Consider the following 23,496-nt stretch of genomic DNA (forward strand, 5'->3'; position numbering starts at 1 on the left):
TGGTAATCAAGGACATGGTGCAACTCTGTCTATCCTCCACCTTTTCATAATAACCTAGAACTAAATGTGTCCTATGTAGAACTTGGGTAAAAGGTTATCCTTCTGGTCACCTTAGAAAGTACCCATTTCAAACTTACCTCAGAATCAACTGCTAAAAGGAAAGATAGTTCAGTTTATAGGTAGAAGTAAACTTTCATCTGTGATCCTTGTCCTCTCTACTTCCCAATGGAGCCCTTTGCCTATGGACCAGAACCAGCCAACAGTAACTCAGCAATAGCCGAATGGAACCAAAACCTGTTACCAGTCACAGAAGGTCAAGTTGCAGCCAGGTAGTCCTGCCAAGAGCCAGGCCCAGGCAAGAAGGTAAATAACCTGTGTCACATTTGTAGTGCATGGTCTGCTCATTTGCTGGTACCATCTAATGAAAGAGTGATCTGGTCCTGAGATAGAAGGTTTCCAGGGACCCACCCAGTCCTAAAATTCTGAAGCCCAAGTATAGGCCTTGGATGCCAAGGACACTGGAGAAAGTCTTTGGAGCATGTAGAACACCAAGCCAATTGGAGTGCCTGCTAAGCCAGCCCAGGATTCCAAGCATTCCAGCCACACCATATCCACCCCCATCCCCAGAAGGGAGCCAATGGCCACAGCAGAGCCATATCCAGCAGGCCAACACCCAGATCAGACCCTCCTGTATCCTCACTAATGTCTTGCCTGCTTGCCCTGTACTGAGTTCAGGGAGGTGGGCAAACTGTAACGCCCAGTTTAGAAGAAGCATATGACTTGCCACGGACTCTCCTGGCAGTGAATCATTTTGAATAAGCACTTAAGCAACTTTCCACTGAGTCATCCTGAGGACTGTCAGGTTCACTAATTCTGACATATACTGTGTATTATTCTTTGTTCAGATCCTGTCCCCGTGCTGATACTATGGGTTGGATATAAATAACAGAACTTTAATGATGTGCTTGTTGGAAATCATTTATATTAGGACTTCCATTGCTTGCCTGTCTCCAAAAGTACCTGAAGTACAAAGAAAATCTTAGCACTACCAATTCTTGATGTGTGTGTGCTTTTGGTTAAGTAGCTACCAACAATATGTACTCTTTACTCTGAGTGACACTGTATATTCGATTTGTTTTCCAGATCCTCTATGGATCTGTTTTCATTTGGCTTCTCCACCAAAGGCTGGCATTTTCATTTTCCTGTAAAAGGCCAGATAGTAAATATTTTAGCATTTGCAGACACTCTTTGCAACAAATCTTCCCTTGCAGTGTGAAAGCAGTGATAGGCACTACATAAATGAATGGCAGGGCCTGCCTTTCAATAAAAGTTTATTTACAAAAGTCCTGGATCCATCTGTATCACACTCCTGTTCTAGACATAAAATAATCTAAACTGGTAAGTGAAAGTTTCACATGTGTTGATCATTTTGTGGATGGGACCACTTTCATTCTCTCTTCTTTTGGGAAGGGGACATAGATATTGTAGGAATAGTTCCTTCCCATTTTGAATATCAAAGTCCATTTCTTAACAGGTGGATAACCATTTAGGATTGGCTAAATGATGAAGCATTACTATCAAACAAAGTTCAGGACTTAAAACATTGAAAGACTAATTTCTTACATACATGACATGTCCATTTCAGGTTTACATGTCATTTTTATCACAGACTGTAGCTTCCAGAGTCTTGCCATCTTGAGTTTAGGTCCAGCAGTAGGAGAAGGGAACAGAGTAAACTGGTAAACTGTGCTCTAGCTCTTAAGGATTTTTGTCCAGAGATGACAACAATTATTTCTTCCCCCATGTCATTGGTAAGAAGAAATCGTATGACTAGAATTTGACTTTTGAAGAATAAGGAAATGCATACTACCATGTTCTGGGACAAAGGAGTGTTGTTCAATGGCCCCAACAAATGTCTACTCCAAGAACTACTTTCTAGCATTCTTTTCCATGTCCTTTCGTGCCTAGCTTTACAATTGACCTAGCTGTCTATTTTGCCTAACTCTACCTGCTTTTCCTCATTCATGCTGGTCATTGATATTAATACTTGAGAACACAGCTGAGGGACTCAAACATTGGGACTCTAAACAATATTTAAAATTCTGTGTAGTCCAGCCATAAATATGAAGTCGAGCCTCTGAGCCAGGTCCTATACACCACTGGATCCAAGCATTGATTGCCATTGGGCAGCATGCCTGAGAACAATTGGACCTCCCATGTCTCTGGTTTTGATTTCAGTTTTATTTACTTTTAGTGGGAATTTGAATCAGAGAGGGAATTCTAAGCACATTGACTCTAGGCAATTCCTGCCTTTATAGCTATGAAGAACAGTTGTCAAGATGGAACAGATATATGGAATGTAAAAGACCCCAAAGGTGATGGTAATGAAATGTTGTGGACCGAAGTGATGATTTTGGAGAGGGAATATGTTAGAAAAGACAAAATAGGACAAACTACTTGTTCTAATAATCACAAATCCTCCATAGCTAAGCACAAAGGTTAGGAGTGGGATGCCGGCTCTGTTGCATGTGATTATCCAAGGATGCAGGTGATAATACACCATGACCAAGGCAACCTATAGACAGAACAGTTTATTGGACTTATGTTCCAGAGGGATAAGAGTCTGTCGTGGTGGGCCGGCATTGGAGGAAGTAGCCAGAGCAGAACGCTGTGGCTCACATCTTCAGGCAGACACAAGAAGCAGAGAATGTTCAATGCTCATTCTCACTGACATGCTTCCTCCAGCAAGGCCGCGCCTCCTGAAACAATGTCGCCAACTGATCAATTGTTCAAATACTTGAGCCTATGAGGGACAGCTCATACAATCCACCACATCTTCCCACTTCCTACAGAATCACCAAATATTTCCCCTCCTATCTTCATGTACTTTCTTAAAAAATATATAACCCACTGAATCTAGTGCTATTTGACAGTGCCAGGGTGTGGGACTTTCCACTTGGGCATAGGGAGCCTAACAGTGGCCACATCTTTGAGGTAAAATGATTACCCCTCCCCAGCAATCATCAGTTACCTGTAATTCCTCAGATACCCTCCCTTCCTCAGAATCCTGTTCTGGAATTCAAAGCATTTTGTCATGTTTCCAAGAGATGGTAGTTGGAGGTAAAGGTTCTGGGCAGCAGGAGCTCAGAAATAATAGCGTGCTTACAATCAAACCTCACAGAACTACTAAGGGAAGAAGCGTGGGAAAAGAAAAAAAAACATCTCAATGGGTATGTTCAGAACTAGGAGTGAAGAGATTTCTCAACACTGATATTTGAGAAGATCACTTTTCTAGATTATTGTTGGAGGTCCTAAATGAGATGAATTCTAAAATCAAAGTCTTCAAACAGTACTTCTCAAACTTGAGCCTGCACATGAATTGCTGGCCGTATTATAGAAGTGCAGACAATGGTTCAGTAGGCCTGGGAAAGTATGATGTGAGGATGTGAGGTTCTACATTTCCTTCTAGCTCTCAGGTGACACTAATGCTGTGGACCTCCATTCCATACTTTGGGGAGAGGGGTTGTGGTCTCTGTTGTGGAACAGATCATACAGCTGCCATTTTTAGGCTTTGTAAAAGGAATTGTTCTGCTCCAAGATGATTTCATTGACCCAACAGCTAATAAGGCTATCAGTAATTTAGTATTTTCTTCCGGTTACCTCTCAACAAGTCACAGCCAAGATGACAGCCACTCTCCTCTTCTGTCTTTCACCCAATCACTCAAGACTAATATGGTAGCCAATTTTTTATCCTATGAGTTTATTCATACATATGAGTGTGAGCATTTCATGTATTCCTGGTTTACCCAAAACTCACTATGTAGCCAAGGATGACCTTGAGCTTCTGATCCTCCTTCCTCCACCTCCTAAGTAAGTGCTGAAATTATAGGCATGTACCACTGTGTTCACTTTGTGAATTGATGAAAATCAAACCCAGGGCTCTGTTGATGCTGGACAAGCACTCTCCAACCCATATTCGTGTATTTTAGACCTCTTATGTGTCAGAGACAGTGGTTTGCTTTTCAGAGGAGACAGAGGGAAGAACTTCGGAAAACCATGTATTATTAAAGTAATGATACATAAGTTGCTGTTTTATCCCAACTTACTTTCAGATAATGTAACCTCCATCTCTAAGTGCCCCACATACAGGCTCTCAGGCCTTGGCTCCAATTCTGGGTTGACTACTTCCTAACATTAGTTTCCTCAACAAGGAACAACAGTAATATCTACCTAAGAGGATGGTTATATACAGGGAGAAGGAACCTAGTGAATATGAATCTGAAATACTGAACATACAGCCTGCCCCACATTAATCTGTAAATATTAATTGTTAATATTGGTGTGATTATTGTGATTATTGGAATCTTAACCTCAAACTCCTTTTGCCCCTCTTCTGTTTGCATATACTATGTTCCTGTCAGGGACATCTCTCAATATTTGAAGTGCTTTTCAATCAAGGATGATGTGATCTGGAGAATTTGATTTCATTCTGACCAGATACTCTGATCTCATTTGGAATCACTGATATAAGACAAAGATCAAACCTCCCTGCCTCTCCAGTCTTGGTAAATCCAATGGTGGCAACACAACCCATTTGCTTGATTAATATATGACTCTTCCAATCACCTTTCCTTCTGATAACTTCATGTTAACATGAGGACAACAGAGAGAGTAGGAGCATCCAGCTACCCAAATAACTCCAGTTTCAAACTGGGCATTTTCAATAATCTTTACCCTTGGCATCTGTTTCCCAATGAACAAATACCATCCCATGGCAATCAGTGGAGGAGTTCTTTGATTTTCTAGCACCACTTTTCCCCTTTCTCTGTATTATCTACTGTGACCTAAATCACTCTCCTTCCAGTTCCTACTTTGGCTTCAGTCTTTAAAGTATTTCCTAGGAGGAAAAATATGATACTTTTTGTTTTCCAATGATATTTCTAGGACATAGGAGTTGAGTCCCACTTTTTTGTCTAGGAGGGGGCCATTGCATTTTCCTAATGGTGTTCCCCCTCTTCTAGCATATGCTGGAGCCTTTGCATTTGCCTTTGCCTGCCACTTCATTCCCTGAAACCTCTGCCAATGGCCCCGAGGGACAAGTTTCTGAAGACTGATGCTAACAGTTTCCAAACACAACAAAATGCATGTTTGGGGATAAGTTTTCACCATTAATCCCCAAGTGCTGGATGCTTTCTTTTTCTCCCTTTAGTAGATAATGGGATAGAAAAAAATGCTCTTTCAACCATCTTCAGAGAAGTCCTACTTCCAACTTCATTTTCTCTCCTCCAATCACCCCAGAATAGGTTCCAAAAATACAATATCCCACCAAGTCACTTCGCTGCTTAAATCACTTCAGTGCATCTTATCACATACACAAAAACTACAGACTGCTAGGCTTGATATCTTTGTATATCCAGGGGTCTTATAACATTGCAGTATTTTCTTGCAAATAGCAAACTGTCATTAACACTACACAGTGTTTTATGGGGAATGTATTTTTTCTTGTTTTAGACGTCTTCACAGTAGAAATAAAAAGGGAAGGGAAGGAAAACAGATACAAGAGATGCCATGTAGACATTAGGAGAAACGTGCTGCATGTTAGCTGAAACTTGAGAAAAGAAGAAAAGTCCTAAATGGATTAGTTAATAGTATCCAGGAGAAGGCAAATAATAATATCCTCTAAATGTCTAGGTATGAGATGTGCTGCATGATGGCACTTCCCAAGAGGTGTTGCTCATAGTTGTTACCTAGGTGAAAGAAAAAGATCCTAGGGGTTCAGAGAAAATGTTCAGGATCATATACGTTCCTTTACTTAGGACTTCAGAGATCCATTAACATGATGAGAGGGACATTCTGAACCTACATTATGAATACTTTTTACAACTTGATTTTGAGACCCAGAATCTTGTTTTCTTAGAATATCTTCTGGACCCATAGTGCTCTGCAGAGCAGTCTTGGGAAATGCTGGTGTAGGCAATACAAAGGAATGCCTGACCAAACTCCCCACTGTCTCATCCAGATGCCTCACATTGTTTCTGCAAATGCAGCTTGAGAATGGTGACTAATTTGTCCATTTCAAAGGGGCATTGGCCTTCAAAAAAAAAACCCTGGCTCCCAAAGGATTAGAACTGAGTAATAGTAGAACTTATTTAGGGAATTTATTTAAAGAAAAGAGAAAGGCAGAGGGTAACCCATTACCACAAAACCTGTCATTAACAATTATGACTCATGAAGCATAGCAGTTTTAACATTTTCATTGCAACTACTAATCTATTTATTATACATCCTGGGAGTGAGAAAATATAAAAACCCACAGTATATCATCAGAGCAATAATCTGAAACTATCAGATCCACTGTGGAAGTGTTTTTGTTGTTATTAGCCTACATATTATAATGTCACACCAACATTTGAAATAGGAAAATTAGCCTCTGAAAACAGATTTGTGCCATTTCTGCTTCAGTTGTTGAAACTGGACTTCAGTGAACTTCTCTATTCCTCATATGTTTGAATCCTTGTTTTGGCACTATATAACAGTGTCTCCTTTGTGTCTTTGGTCATCAATTCTGTGTGTCAAAAGAAAGGGGCATTTCCAGTTTTCTCTTTGGAGAAAACCCTAGGAGGCTTATGTAATGAGACTGGAATGGTCCATGAGCTGAATAACGCAGCTGGTGAGAATGCTGTTTGATAAAGTGGAAGCAATCTGGACAGGGAAGAATGTAGAGGTTCCCTCTGAAGACTGGACTATGAGAAGGCTCCATCCATAAGTGCTCTCAGTCCATAGAAAGCTGATACCAAGTGTGAATGACTATAGATCCCCAGGATGTAGACTGGGCTGTGTGCTGTGCGAAGATCTAGTACTACCAAAGGACTCAAGCTTTGTTTTTCAGCTGTGAGTGCTCTTCTTTTACATCACGTAACATTTTGAGAATCTGAAAAACTCCACTGACCACTTTCTCAGAAGAGTGCATGTGCCCTCATACACTCAAAATTCTGTAACTCACTTAATAATCACTTTTGGAAGTCATATTGCTGTCCATCTACTTGGGCCCTCAATGAAGAACTATTTGACCCCTGGATATATATGTTTATATCTTAATGGAATTAATATAGGCTCTGGATATTCAAGCACATACCATGTTTGTTCATTCATGCTATGCCCTGTTCCAGTCCTAGAACAAGAAGAAGACAGAGAAGTAGAAGACATAGGTCTTTTCTCCTGAGCAATTATGGATTACTTAGAAGATAATATACCCGGGGCCTGTGAGATGGCTCATCGGGTAAAGGTACTTGCTGCAAAGCCTGATGACTCAGTTTGATCCCCAGAATATATGTGATGAAAAGTGAGAACTAGCTCCCTTGAATTATCTTCTCATCTACCTGCACACACATGCACACACACACACACACACACACACACACACACACACACATACACACACACACTGTTGTGCTCCACCTCCTATAAACCTGATATTATGTGCTACATATGAGACTAGAGACACACCATTAGAATTACTGCAAGACATAAGAGTAGGTTCAATCAACCTTGGGGGCCTAAGGAGGATATGAATAACCAATGGGTAGTTTGTGGGGATTGTTGAGTCTATATGACTCAGTGAAGAGTTGGCAAGGAATGCAAGAGTGCAGGGACAAACCAACAAGTAGAGCATTCTTTAGCGCCATGTCACATTCTTTGGGGACACGTGGCTGAGATATGTGTCATGCCCCTTGCTGGGTCATGCAGTGATACTACTCCATCTGTGGATCTTTGGCCTTCAGTGCTTGCCAATGGACCAATGAATGACTAGCACTGAAAGGCTAGAACTGCTTCCTGAGAGGCAATAAATTACCAGTAGCGGGGTCTTTGTCAGAGCCTGCATGGAATATAATACCTTCATGGCTTTTGTTCTTAATTCCTATCCTACTAGAACAGACTCAGTCCCAAATCTCTCTTTGTTTTGCCTTCATATGGAGTAGAAACAGTAAAGTGTAGAGAGTTGTGACCAACTGTATGCTTCATCTATCTTTTTTCAACCCAGAAGCCTTTTCAAAGATAATTGTGTTTGTGATTAATACATTTCTGTGAAGTAGAAGCTAATAAAAATGACTACTCTCAACAAATGTACCCATATAATCATAGAAAGTTCTTTAGAAATTGAAATCTAGAGAGGCAAAGTTGCAGCACCCTCTTCATTCAGCAACCCAGTCACACAACCAAATTAGAAAACAGGAGATACCTCCAATCCCCAAATCTATGCCCAGTCTGAAAACATCTCTTGCTTCCATCCTTCCCAGCCTTCTGCCTGACAAGAAGGCATATCAAGCAAGATCAGCTACTGCCTGACAGCAGCTGAAAAATGAACAGAAATAGGATGAAAAACAGCACACAGATGGGATCCGGATGAGGAGGGGAGAACTGGGATTAAATCAGGGTGTGAGCTTTCAGCACTCTCTTCTACTCTCTTCTCTCCAGCTGGAGCAGCAGATGACTGTTTCCTCTCACTCCACACCTTCTTGTGCAGGACAGTGTTGTGTCTGTCTGTATAACTGAAGAGTGATATGCTGAATCTGCTACAAGAATTTCCTGGCCTGGGACCTCATTGGGGGTTGGGCTAGGGGTGGGAGCAGGGAAGCCACTTGTCTTACTGAAGGTATGGGCCACACAGAATCTCTTTGAATGTTCTATGCAGAAGAATATTTCCCTCCTCATTCCCTTTGTTTAGCTTGGCAGCATAGCAGAGACTATGTTTTTCAAGGTCTGAGGAACACTGACTAAATCTGTGACATGAGACTGATCACCCTCCATCCTTTTGAGAGTCTCCATTTATTTTGTTTTAGTTTAAATTTACTGAGAATATCATACATGAGTTTCTTGTTTATAACATTTCCACCCCATCCCTCTCACCCCATCTCTTCACACATCCCCTACTAATTCTCAATTTTGTGACCTCTTCTTTAATCATTACTTATTATTATTGGTGTGTGTGTGTGTGTGTGTGTGCACGTGCGCATGCACTCATTTATGTGGTTGTGTATGGCCTACTGAGTCCATTTAGTGGTGAGCATATGTACATGTGTTTAGGGCTGACCACTTGGAACTGGATAACTTATCAGGGAGCTCATCCCTAGAGAAAATTGATTGTCCCTCTCACAGCACCCTTTGCTTGACTGTAGCTCTTCAACTGGAGGTGGGACCTTGTGAAACTTCCCCCATTCATGTTGGCATGTCAACTGATGTATCAATTTCTTTTTTTAAAATTATTTATTTAATAACCACATAATTAGAAGAAGCATTTCATTGCAACAGCATTGATATATTCAATAACAATTTCCAGAGCTAAGATGCATCTCTTTCAAAATTGGCTGTAAATTTTTACTTTTGCAGTTGAAATAATACAGTTATACAATATTGTACTCAGTACAAATCCTATAAGACATAAAATTAAATGAGGTTTTAACTTTAAAAAGGATCTCCATTTCATTATTAAAAACAAAGTTTCGTACAAAAAATTCATTTTTAATGCAATTGACACTAAGATGTTCGCACATGCATTTTAAATCTCTATATATCTGATTATTACTAGTCACAGTGGGTTACTTTCTGAGCTCCTTGCATCTGAGCATGGATATAAAGTCATCAGGCAGATTTCAATGGCAAAGTTTTTCACATCTACTAATTATTAAGGAGCAAATTTTTGTGCTTTGAAAAATTATTATTTTTTAATTTTTAAAAAATTTAATAACTACATGATTAGAAGCATTTCATTAGAGCTTTAACATATTCAGTAACACACACCAGAGCAAGGAGACATCTCTTTCAAAAGTGTCTGTAAATTTTTAGGTTCACAGTTGAATTAATACAGTTATACAATATTGGACACAGTAGAAGCCCTGTAAGACATAAAATTGGATGAGTTTTTAACATTTAAAAAAGATCTCCATTTCATTCTAAAATATACTGCTTTTTATAGAAAGACTCCTTGTTTTTGCTACTAACACTGAGACATTGGCACATGCGTCTCTAATCTCTTTGTATCTGATTATTACTAGTCATAATCAGTTGCACTCGGATCCTGGGCGCCTGTGTATGTCTATAAAGTCATTGGGTAGATTTCAACAGAAATGTTTATCACCTCTACTAATTAGCATGACATAAATTTTTATGCTTCCTCCTCAAATACAATACATTTTTTAAATTTGTTGATTTGTGTGTGTGTGTGTGTGTGTGTGTGTGTATCACACAGAACCAATCTTATTCATCTATACACCCACTTCCCAGATGGCACACTCCCATATCCTCCCACCCCCCACTAGAGCCCTTATACTCTGATATCCCTGCTACTGCCTGCTGTGTTGTCAGGACCCCCACCATTTCCCACTACTTGCCCTTCTGGTGAATCTAGTCAGCCTATCTAGAGGTCTTTGTTTTAGGAGGGTCAGCTGTTCCTCATCTAGCAGCAATCAGTTGTCAATATTCCTATAGATAAGATTGGGGTCTGCTGTTCATTTTCTCAGTTCTATGCTGGGTTACTATCTGGGAGTCCCTTGGGCCACCCTGGCCAACAACTCAAAAGAAGGTATCTCCTATCTGCCATTGTTGCTTGTTATGTAGCCTTTAGCTATACATATGTACTCTTAAAAATTATATTGGCCCCTTTAATCTTTTGTTATACTTTCCTTTTGGGTGTTTAAGGTCATAGAGTTGGCCCAGATAAACCAATTTATTTTTACTCTTAAGGCCATTTGAGGACCTATTCCTCAGTGGTCACATGGGCTTGGGAGAAGCCCCTGGCTGCTTTCTTTTACCAGTTCTGGCTATGTGAAGATAAGTCAAAGGACCTGCTCGTCCATGGCTGGCTTCACTTGGAAGCATGGAAGAAATGTTTCCTCTGTGTTGACCCTCCTCTTTGTAGACTGGACACTGGTTCAAGTCCATCTTCTGGGGTCTCTTCAGCCTCTATAGCACCATCTTGGACTATGAGACTAGTCAACATTGGGGTAGTGTCCAGGTCAGTTCCAACTTTATGTTTTTATATCCTGCAACCAAAGTTTGTTCTGTCTTCAGCCACAGGGTCTTACCATCTAGTTGTGGTGAGTAACCAAGAACAATGGAATAGACTGTGTTGTTTTGGAGGCCTCTGAAGTCTTCCTGACCAATAACTCAAAAGGAAATATTCTATACCAGACACTGAGATTTTCATTTAATAACCTGTCTTCTGGGAAAAGCATTGCCTATCCATAAAGTGTACCCCATATTTGAGCTATATGTTTTTTTAAAAAATTGTATTCTTTAATTAGTTTACAAAGTAGTGGATTTCCATAAGATTTTTTAAATCCATTCTTAACTTTGTATAACATGCCTCCTTTATCCCCCATCCCCCTGCTCCCCTTGTCACTTAAACATTTAACCCACATTATTACACCCCCTACTCTGTTCTCACTTAGTACTATTGTTAAATTTCATCCATTGTAAGTGAATAATACTTCGTAGTTTTGATATAACTTATTTTGTTTAGCCATTTTTTTCATTGAGGGACATTTGGGTTATTTCTACCTTTTGACTATTGTGAATTATATTGCTAAAACATCCATACACAGTGATCTATTTGTGTTTGTACTTTCAATTATTTTGCATATGCACTCGAGAGGAATTGTTGATTCTTATGGTAACTCCAAATTTCTGAGGAGCTTCCAGATAATTTTCCAAAGACGCTGTAACAATTTTTTTTTTATTTTCACATTCACACAAGCAGATAAAGCCTGTGAACCTAAGGGCTTCATTAGACATTCTGGTGGCCAGAAAGGAAGAAAATTTAGGGTCATGGTGAACTTTCCATCTTAAGAAGCTTTAGTGACAATCTACTATCTTCTAGTTATCCCCCACCCCAAAAACATCAAGTGCAGAAGTAGTTAGGAGTAGTTATAACTAGTAAGGGCTCTTTGAATAGGTGAGACTAGAACTTGACCTTGAGGGATATGAAGAAAGATGATGAGTGAGTGGGGAAATAGAGAGGTGTTCTAGACTGAAAAATATGTAAGACTCTGGAAGAAAACTCATATACTGACACAAAATTAGATGAAGCTAAAAGCAATCAGCACCTTATTTAGCAATTCCAGAAAATACACAAGAGACGAGATTGGAAATAATAACTGAAATGCATTGCACTAGACTAAGGAGTTCAATTTTTCTTTCTCTTCCTTGACTATGGGATCCCCCACAATCACAGGTATATTTGTGACCTTTCTGACCCATAAATCCACCTGTCTGAGGCTTTTGACAATCCAAAGCAGATTCTAGGGTACGAATTTCAGAATGACTCTGGTCAGAAAGCAAGTGTTGGGTCAATGAAATCACACCTGGGGAATTGGGAAGACACCTTAGCAGGTAAGAGCACTTACTGCTCAAGCATGAAGACCTGAATTCAAATCCCCAGAACCCATTTAAAAAGACATACATTGGAGACAGTCATGGTGGTGCACGCCTTTAATTCCAACACTCTGGAGGCAGAGGCAAGCAGATCTCTGGGATATCAAGGCCAGCCTGTTTTACATAGAGAGTTCCAGGCCAGCTAGGGCTACAGGTAGACCCTGTGTCAAAAAGACCAAAAAAAGCCATACATGTTCATACATGCTTATTATCCAGTGATTGGAGTAGTGGTAGGGACCGAAGGATCACTACCTTGCTGACTTCTGACTTCCAGGTTCAATGAGAGACCCTATCTGAAGGGTATAATTGAGAGACTGACAAAGAAGACCCTATCTCAAGAGAATAATGCAGAGAGTGACAGAGTATGTTTCCTTTGGCTGCAACTCACACAAATTGACACCACACCACACACACACACACACACACACACACACACTTTCTCTAACATGGAGAAGATGGGGCAGATGGTGTCAGTTGGGAAGTAGGGCATAATATGATGATTGAGCACACATTATAAGCATAAAGATTCAGTAGTGACTCTCTAGTCATCACTCAGGATCTGGCAATTTTTGAGAGATTCTGTAAGGCACCAAAATGATGTTTTATCTCATGAGTGTAAAACTAAACCTCAACACTGTGTTGAAGGCCTGGAGAATTTCTAACACAGTATCTATTATTGGCTGAATTGTTGCTTCTCCTTTGGAGTTCAGTGCAGACTTTATACAGAAGCCAGATCTGCCAGTGTGAGAAGACTGCAGTCACCGTAAGAACTAGGTATCCCTACAGCTCTTCTTTTATCAAAATGCTTTCTGCCTTCAAGAAACCCCAACATTTACAACTAGTCATGATAAAACAATTACTGTACTTATTTAGCAAATATATGCTTCCAGTATTATGCTAAGAACTCAGTATTATTCTCTTCATCTCACTAAATTATCTCTCAAGGTCATGGGTAACTTCTTAAGAGTACCTTTATTTTTGTTTTTTCCTTACATTTAGACCAAGGCCTAAAGGCCAGCTCAAACTTACACAATGACTTAAAAACTGTTTAAGAAAGCAATGCAATAACCCTTACCCCCACATTTCCCAGAGATGCTGAGTTATTGTGAGTAGGAGAAAACCCCACTTATTGAAGTAAGACTGAGAACAGGCATGCTTAGGATCTGCCTCAGCAGTAAGAGTAGAGGGCTTCTTGTTTAGTTCATGGCCTTCAAATACATTTTTAAAAATTATTTATTTGTTATTTTTTATTTAAGTGTATGAGTTTATTGTCTGCATGTATATCAGTATACCTGTGTAGTGCAACGCCTGAAGAGGTCAGAAGTGGGCATCAGATCCCCTGGAACTGGAGTTACAGAGAGCTGTTAGCCACCATGTGGGTGCTGGGAATTGAATCCAGGTTTTACATAAGAGCAGCAAGTGCTCTTAACCACTGAACCATCTCTACAGTTCCACAATTGGAATTTTTTAAAAACATGATCTTCAATAATAATTTTTTTTTAATTTTTAAAAATTATTTATTTAATAACAACATACTTAGAAGAAGCATATCATTACAACACAATTGACATATTCAATAACGTTTTCCTGAGGTAGGATGCATCTCTTTCAAAATTGGCTGTAAATTTTTAGGTTTACAGTTGAATTATTACAGTTATACAATATTGTACTCAGTATAAACCCTATAAGACATAAATTAAATGACGTTTTAACCTTTAAAAAAGATCTCCATTTCATTATTAAAATACACAGTTTCATACAGAAAAATTCTTTTTCAATGCAATTGACATTGGATGTTTGCACATGCATTTCTAATCTCTAAATATCTGATTATTACTAGTCACAGTTGGTTACTTTCTGAGCTTCTAGGCATCTGAGCATGGATATAAAGTCATCAGGTAGATTTCAATGGTAATGTTTTTCACATCTACTAATTATTATTTTTTAATCATTATTTTTTTAATTTTTTTTTCATACAGAAGAATTCATTCCAAAGCAATTGACATTGAGACGTTTTCACATGCATTTCTAATCTCTATATACATGACTATCACTGGTCACAGTCGCCCACCTTCTGAGCTCCTCGGCATCTGAGCATGAATACAAACTCGTCAGACAGACAGCCTTCCTCTCCCATTAGAGGCTCCATACTCTGCCATCCCTGTCACTGTCCACTGTGTTGTCAGCACCCTCATCCATTCCCCCCTGTCTGCCCTTCTGGTAAATCTAGTCAGCCAGAGGTCCCTGATCCAGGAGGATCAGCTGTTCCTCATCTACAGCAATCCATTGTCAGTTCAATAATAATTTTTAAGTGAAAAGCAATTTTTTATAATTCTAGAACATTAATTCATGTGTAAGTTCATGTGTATATGATTATATCTACATACACATATAAAAATACGTGGCAAAATGTCTAATTCAGACCATCCTACATCCAGCCATTTCTTATCTCTTCCCCAAAACATAATTCCTCTATCACTATTATGTACCTTTCTATGTATTCTTTATGAAAATAGATGTGAATATGAATATATACTCTTTAAACTATATCTGTTTTTATATATAATATAGTATGCAGTTAATATTATTATATACCTTGTTATTTTCTTCATTTTGTAATAGTTCTCCTTGTATAAGTGTATAGAGAGCTTACTCATTCTTTTCTACAACTACATACTATATCATTATTCTAGTGACCCATCATGTATTTCATTAGATGTCTAATTTTGGTTGTAGATGTTGTTTCCATTAAAAACTGTAGTAAAACAAATAATTCTTATATGATTCAGATGTGTAAGAAGTATATCTATAGAACGAATTCTTAAAATTAAGATTTCAGTGTCAAATATATGTTTTTTTCTGTCAATTGACTGATATTCAAAATTGCCATCCATTTTTTATCAAAAGTGTATTACTCGATAGTATATTACTCAATGTTGTGAACTTTTTTACAAATCTGATAATGACAGATTGTATCTTGGGGTAGTTTTAATTTACATTTCTGTTATCAAATTATTGTCCAAAAATTCCTTAGGTTAGGATGTCTAAGGAACTTTTGGCAATTGATGGCTGCTGGAAGAGGGAGAGACAGTGTTGTAGAGGGATAGGACTCTTGGTGGGACCAGTGGATGGACCCACACTGAGGGTCATTTATATATAAGAGTATATTAAATTAAGCCAGGTCAGTGGAGGGAGGTGCAGATAAGAGAGTGGACCTCAATACTACCAACGATATTGTATGAAAACTGCAAAAATTCAACAACAAATTCTTTCAAAGTCAAAATAAATGAATAACAATTTTTTTAACTTCACCATATTTTCTTATGTCTAAAAGCACACTGTGTTTTAAACTTTTTCATTGATCTATATTCTTGGCCCATTTTTATTGTTGCCTCACTTTTTCTTATCATTTCCCAGAAGCACTTTATATATGAGAGGCAATATAATTTTGATCTCGAAGTCTCAAATTTCTGAAGATGTTCTATGTGAGCGTTTTATATTGTTATAGTGTTGCCTAACAACAAACATTTTCTTAAAATAAAATCATAAAAATAACAAAAGTATCATGGTGTCCAGTGGGGGGATGAAGGAGGCATGAAAGGGGGAGAGTTCTGGGTTTGTTTGAGAACTATTGTATGAAAATACAGAAATTCAATTAAAAATATCTAAATAAAACTATTTACTATTTTGCTGAAGTGGAAATGAGGAAGAAGTCACTTTCCTCCCCCTTTTTCAGCTCTTTCTGAATAATAGTGTGCATATATTCACAAGAGTGCAGATGTCCACAGAGGCCAGAAGAAGGTGTTAGATCCCCTGGAGCTGGAATTACATGTAGTTGTTAGCCACCCAACATGGATGCTTAGGTTGCTTTTATCCGCTGCAATAGCAGCAAGTGCTCATCACTGCTGAGACACCACTCTACACCCTTAAAGCAGCACAGAGCATAGGAAATGGCTCCACTATGTGGCTGACTGATTTGCAATTCTGAAGGACCCTTTCAGCCAAGAATATTTTCTAGTGATGAACCTGAGCCTTTATTAATGGTATAAATACTCTTTCCCACCTGGCATCATTTGCCAATTCCTCACATTTGACCTCTTCCATTATGAAATTTCACTTATTATGTAAATACATTGCCAATGAAAGCCATTTTTTGTCTGTTCTTCCAATAAATTCAGGATTGTCCTGAAGTCAGGAAAAAATGGTTATTTGCCTTCAAATAGCTTTAACCTAGCATAATGCTAGGTACTGTCAGTGTGTAGCCACAGACCTATTAGTTTCAGTAATAGTCAAAGACTGTTAAGTGCTTATTGAATGAAGAATGAAATGAGAAAACGATATCTTAACTTGTGTGTCCACAGCGCTTGCTATACAAGGGAAGTACAAAGCAAACAAGTTTTAATTGGCTGTTTCAGCCATGGAAACTAGGAAAATCTCTTCATTTTCCTCATTTTTTCCTTCACCAACAACATCTACCATTTATTGTGGACACTGTTATGTATGTAAGAGATCACTTTGAGCTCTTTTTTTAAGATTTACTTTATTTTTTATTTATTTTTATGCTGTGAATATTTTGCCAGCATATATGTAAGTGTACCTATTCACGCAATGCCCACAAAGGCCAGAAGAGGGTGATAGATCCCCTGGAATTGGAGTTACTGCATTGTAAGCCACCATGTGGGTACTGGAAACCATACCAAATTTATTTGCAAGAACAACCTGTGCTCTTAACTACTGAGTCATGTCTATAGCCCCACATTTACTGTGTTTTTAATTGTGTGTGTGTGTGTGTGTGTCTGTCTGTCTGTCTGTGTGTCTGTGTGTCTGTGTGTAGGTATATGCTCATGAGTGTGTTGCCTACAGAGGCCAGAAGAGGGTGTCAGATCCTCTTGGAGCTGGAGTTATAGGCAGTTGTAGATGCTGGAAACTAAACCTGGGTCCTCTGCAAGAGCAGCAAGTGCTATTATCCACTGAGCCATCTCTCCAGTCTTACCTTTAAGTTCTTTCAGATAAGTTATATCTACACTTCACAACCATGCACAGTAGATAGCATGATAATTTGAAAAAAAAAAAAGAGACAGAAATGAGGAAGTTTCCCGAATTCACAAATGAAACCATACCAAAGCTGAGGTCTAGTTTTGGGGGGATGCTATAACAAAAATGGGTAGCTTATAAAGAAGAAAAATTTCTTTCTTACAACTCTGGAGGATGTGAAGTACAAGATCAAGCTGCTAGTGATTTTGTATCTGTTGAAGATCTTTGTTTTAAGTTCATAGAGTATGTCTTCTCACTGTGCCTTCACATGGTAGAAGGGGAAAACAAGATTATCATCAAATCTCTTAGAAGGATATTAATCCCATGAGAGTAGAGACCTTAAAACAATCATTTCCCAAAAGCCCACCTCCTTATGTTATCTCTTTGAGGATTACAGTTTCAACTTACAAATTTAGGGGAACACAAGCACTAAGATAATAACATTTGGATCCCCAGAGACCTTTGTCTGTGAACACAGAGATCAGGGTTAATTATCTTCTCCTTCAGTGCCACAACACACAAACCTGCAAAACATGACATACACAGGCGAAAATAGGCAGCAAAGAGCACCCTACACCAGCACCTTGCTCTAGCTGCTTTGTTATTCGCCTCCATTATATTTCTGACAGTATAATCCTTTGGATTATTCAGTTTTACTTTGTTGAATATGTCTCTTTCTGTGCATCTGTTAATTACAAAATAACATAACTTCTTTTCTCAAGTATTTACTTCATCTCCATATGACCCCTAGATCATGACTTCACCCCAGTGGCCTGAAGATATTCTGGTACTCTATTAATGAAATGCCAAAGAAGCAGAGAGAAGTTAGAAGTTTCAGGCTCAGCCATGAAAAATAGAAATCACATTTATAGTAGCAATGCCAACGAAAGGATGGCCTGGTTCACAGGATTAGCAGCTGAATCTTGAAAGCTCTGGGAAGACTTACACTCATTTCATATGGCACTGTGAGCTCACATGTCTCCTGACCTCCAGGCTGCTTTTTCTGGTGAGCCAAGAATTTCTCCACCAAGAGAATGGTTACCTGAGAGAGAAGAAAGTAGGGAAGACAACAATCACCATGAAAACTTTGACTTCCAGACAGTAGGGAGAAAGGGAGTATAAGGCAGGAAAATAATGATGTACCAAAGGAAGTGGGCAGGACCAAGAGGTTTTGGTAAAATTTGCCATGCATGCTAAAAATAATAATATAAAAACAGCCTATGACAAAGTTATTCTAGTAAGATGATATTTGTAGTGCTATTGTGTAAGTGACTTTTCTTGGGGAGACTCAACACGTCTACTCACTCACTCCAGTAAGGGAACCCATGAAAGAACAAAGTAGCAATTAGACCAAAACACAGCTTGGTGAACCAATGAGTTTTTATTAGGATTACTAACAGAAGAATAGGTATGGGTTACTTCCAGGAGCAGAAATGACTCAGAAGCAACTGTATCACTGGAAAGCCCACCACAACATGGGTAACAACTCACAAAAGGAGCATCGTTAGACACTCTACACACATTATAGGCAGTTCATAGGCTCTGAGAATCTCCTCTAGTCAGGAATGCTGGTCAGTCTCCTCCTACAGCAGTTATTTGTTGTTTATATAAAGCTGGGGAGGGGCCTTTCAGAATCTTCTAAGTTTCAGCATTCCCAAATGTGACAGTTGTCTTCCTTCTCTGAGACTCATAAGCCTCTCTCTCCCTCCTGGAGGGAATGTTTCATTTCTGAGGAAACAATACAACAGATGTGTGTTGGTACTACAAAATCTGATTGCAAAATAACAACAATGTAGCCAATGATATGAATCTCTAATAATGGTATTTTAGGCACCAGTGAAAGCAAAAGTAGTAAGGACCATTTAGGGTAAGGGAGTAAAACACTTCCTAAGCAGCTCTGAGGTCATAGTTCTGTTTATATAAGGTCATCCCTCACTTAAGAAAAAAGAAACTGCTTCTTTTCCTATCACATCTGTAGCAATATCACTTAGTACTGGTTTCCTTTCTTCACGATACTCTTGTACTTTTCATAATGCTTTGTAGGAATTTGAGTGCAAATAAGGAATAAGGGGAGGCCAGAAGGTATGCAGCCTGGTCATTTTTGTTGTAGTATTCTCCTGAGGGGTCTTGGAGTCAGTTTGGCTTTACATTTATTTTCTGCCAATTTTCAGCCAGGAAAACTGAATATATTCCAAGGATAGTTGGTTCAAAGCCCAGCCATCTCAGAAAATCTGGGAAAGGAAAGGGTAGAGACTGAGGTGGCTTTTTTTGCTTATGTGGTTGGGAATCACGCTGTGTTGGCCCTATAAGGATTCAAGAGGAGATTTGAGACTTGCACCCAATTCTTAGATAGAAAAGTTAAGCAAAAACAAGAAAAAGAGGCTTGTGTGAAGTTATGGGGAGTTGATACTGGGGCCACCTCTATGACTCACAGATCCTATTTCAAAATTTTAGCACCCATTTGTGAAGACACTTTGAAAACAGAACAACTGCATTGAGTCAGCTCTTCTACTAAGAAGTTATGTGACATGGATCAAAGCCTATGAGAGTACTTCATTTTCTGAATTTTCTCCCATACACCATTAACAATGTTAGAAGAACAAAATACATGAAAAGATGCTAAGATAATCTTATTGCATAAGAGTGGTTGTGGACTTGACCATAATTGCTTTGATTTTCCTTGATTCCTATTTATGTGCCTATCTTTTGCTCTTTCTTCTTATTCTGTTGAGTAGATTAGTAGACTTCAGTGCTGGGTTACTCAGAAGATTATTGCAGGGAAGACTCTGAAGGTCATGCTTTCAGTGGAAAACCTCACCTTGCAGTTGCCCTGCCATTGATGTCTTAGTGGAAGACCCAGTTTAAAAATCAATCCACATTCTTTTAAGGGTAAATATTTCCAAACATTTTTTGTGTTCCAAAGATCTGCCAGCTCCTGTAAGAGCCATGGCAAATATTATTTTGCAGGCCATTGTACTTTTCCTTTACCACAAAATGCTGAGATTTGGAATAATTAGAGCCCACAGGAGCAAATGGCCCTGTTCCTGTCCTTTCCCTGATGAGTTCCACTCATTTCTGCCAGCAACAGCTGTCTGAATATATGCACATGTGGACAGTGGGAGGGACTCAGACAGAGGGCCAATTAGTGTGAACTAACGTTTTTCATAAAGTCTTCTTTTTAAGGCAAAATTAAGGAACATTTTTTACATGTTATGAGGGTCATGGGTAAATAGCTAACATCCAAGGAGTGATCTGCTTACTGTATGACTCAGTATACAACTGAGTTATTAGTGAAATCACTGAAACTGATAAAAAGTGCAATTTTCCAGGTATTTTAGGGCACAACATTTTATTAGGACACCATAGTTCTCATAGCATCTCATGGATTTGGGTTTGGGTTTTAAATTATATGATCCCTTCCTTCCTGCAGGCGTGACGCAATTGATATTTTTTTGATAGACGATATGAAGGAATTTCAGAATCAATCAGATATCAATCAATATCCTGATGCTGTCAATTACAAGTTATGTGACCTTGGACAAGTAAATTAATTTTTGTGGTGCTGCATGTCAAATTCAAACCTTTACACATGCTGGGCAAGCACTCTATCACTGAGCTATGCTCCAAACCCTCATTTGTAATTTTTTAAGCCATAATTTCTTCATTTGTAAGATTCCTTGATCATGTGTACATCAGAGTGTTATTGGTGTGACATACGTAAAAACAGCACTCAGAAAATGTTAACTATCGTTATTATCATGATGGCAGGATTTGTTATTATTAATCTTTATCATTTTCATCACATCTAGAGATTAATTTTGTTCTTTTAACAGTCATAGTGAGGCATAAGGTCTCCACACAAAATGAGCTTCTATTCATTATATCGTTTACTAAGCCCATAATGCTTCTGATTTCAGTTCTTCCACTATCCTGTGGCAAGCACATTTCAATATTGCTAATTCACACACTCATGATTAATTAACCCTTGGAGCACGATCATTATTATTTTTGTGTGCAGTGTGTTAGAGAGGGAGATGTCAGAATGTGCTAAGGGAAATCCAGGAAGAGAATTCTAGAAACCATTCATTTGATGTCAGCTCACTGAATGCATTAACTTTTCTTCTGTGTAGCAACTATATGCTAAACTTGATGAAGCAGATAAATGTAGAGGAAACTCAGTTATCAAAAGTAGCATGTGCACATGTAAATAAGCTGATACATAAATAGGCAAACTTTGTTTTTAAGGTACTACGTTTTGTTTCTCAGTTTCACCATTCACTAGTTTTGTTACTTCAGGTAAGTCAACTTTGTGATTTCTTTCCCTCAGATAATGAAGGTAAGAATTTACTGTGCTTGACTCATAGATTGTTGAGTCTCTCTTTTAATAACATAATTGTGGCCTCTTTTTAAATGGTTTGCTAGGTTACCATAATTCACAGATATGCCTTCCAATAATATTCAAGTCCCAAATTGTGTACTTTAGACATCAGATGCCTTGAGAAGTTCAGACCGTGGCTGGAACTGTTGCGCCATAGCTTCTGGGGGAAAGGAGGTGAGAGTTGAACTTTTATGGGATAGGACTTCAACAGGTAGAAAATAGTAAGAGAAGGATGTAATCTTGGTAGAGGTATTAACAATAAGCAATTTGTTCTACAGAAATTAGAACAAATAATGCAAAAATATGACATGATAAAAACATTAGAGGAGATAAAGTTTGTACGGTAGTTAAAATAGATAATACTTCTGCAGGAATAAGTAGAAAAAAATTACATAGTGATAGTACAGATTCTCTCCTTTCAGGCAAGGCAATATTTGATCTATGTAGGTAACTATTTGTTCCATGAAGGCACGGGCCTTTGTCCTTGTTTCTTTAAAGCTTATTATAGTGCTTAGCACATACTAGGTGCTCAATAAATGCTCAAGATATGAAAAGATAAATGGATGGGGATGTCAGCTGCACTTCTGTGACTGTTTTAACACTGCTTAAGATCATTAACCACTAAAGTAAGGATTATGTTTTAATTCCCTCTGTGTAGTACAGCCCCATCTGCCGTTGTAATTTATTAAATTCTTTGCAACAATGCCAATAGTTAATGTGGGTTTATTTTTTTATCCACCCTGTTCCAGAAGACTCCTTACCACCAGTGAACAATAAGGTGACTAGCAAGTCTTGTGAGTACAATGGGACCACTTACCAACATGGAGAACTGTTCATGGCTGAAGGGCTCTTTCAGAACCGGCAACCCAACCAATGCACCCAGTGTAGCTGTTCGGTAAGGCCTTGAATCTTAATGCCCCTACTGACTGCTCCCCAAACAAGAAAGCAGCCTCTTCTGTACACTATAAGCTGTTTGAATGTAAGATGACTTGTGTTTAAATCATAAGCCTTCCTGCCAATTCAAATTCCCTAATCTTCAGTACTTTGAACAACTCTGTCACAGAGCTCAAAGTCAGTTGCACTCCAGGCTTAAAGCTGTAAGAGCACTTAAATGGGGAAAGATGAGCTCTTTGACTTGATCTGCACATACTTTTCATATATAGTTATACAACTGAAGTCTTCATCTTCAGCATTCATAATTATTGTAATCTTGGCAATGCTAAAGTTAGAAAATTCTCTCTCATTCTAGGGCCACATGATCCAATTCACAAGAAAATGGAGTATCTGTTGGTTCCTATCTTTCTTCTAGACAATTTCTTTACCACTAAACCATGGCCTATTCTTCTCATCTTATTTCTAGCAGTCAGTTAATTCCTAATGTCCTACAATGATGAAATCATATAAATGCCTGATCCAGATGATTCCCATGACATTACTTGTCAAAAGAACTGTCTATTTCATAAATAAAGCACAGCAACTATATCTTTACCATATTGTAGTCCAAAGAATATTCTAGATAGAACTATAAGATAGAATAAAATGGATATTCAAAATGGAGCATGAAAGGGGAGGGGAGGGAGAGCCAGTACTTTTTATTTTAACAAGTATAGCCTCTGGTAGATTGACCATACTCCAGTGGTTGGCCCCACATCCAT

General features: G+C 38.6%; 1 protein-coding gene across 12 annotated transcripts in view; it reads left to right on the top strand.

The window, feature by feature from the left end:
- Positions 1-23,496, top strand: part of Chrdl1 (chordin like 1) — a 115,945-nt gene that overhangs the window by 49,881 nt on the left and 42,568 nt on the right. For 5 of the 12 annotated variants that reach the window (XM_029556050.1, XM_029556049.1, XM_029556046.1 and 2 more), the window contains exons 5-6: positions 21,947-22,015; positions 22,591-22,736. In XM_029556050.1, the coding sequence (XP_029411910.1) occupies positions 21,947-22,015; positions 22,591-22,736 (215 nt within the window). The remainder of the gene's footprint in view (positions 1-21,946; positions 22,016-22,590; positions 22,737-23,496) is intronic. The other 7 variants (XM_017803147.2, XM_008852950.1, XM_017803145.2 and 4 more) reach the window with 2 other exon arrangements.

This window comes from Nannospalax galili, unplaced genomic scaffold (assembly GCF_000622305.1).
Source record: "Nannospalax galili isolate Female #2095 unplaced genomic scaffold, S.galili_v1.0 scaffold25, whole genome shotgun sequence".
Taxonomy (NCBI): domain Eukaryota; kingdom Metazoa; phylum Chordata; class Mammalia; order Rodentia; family Spalacidae; genus Nannospalax; species Nannospalax galili.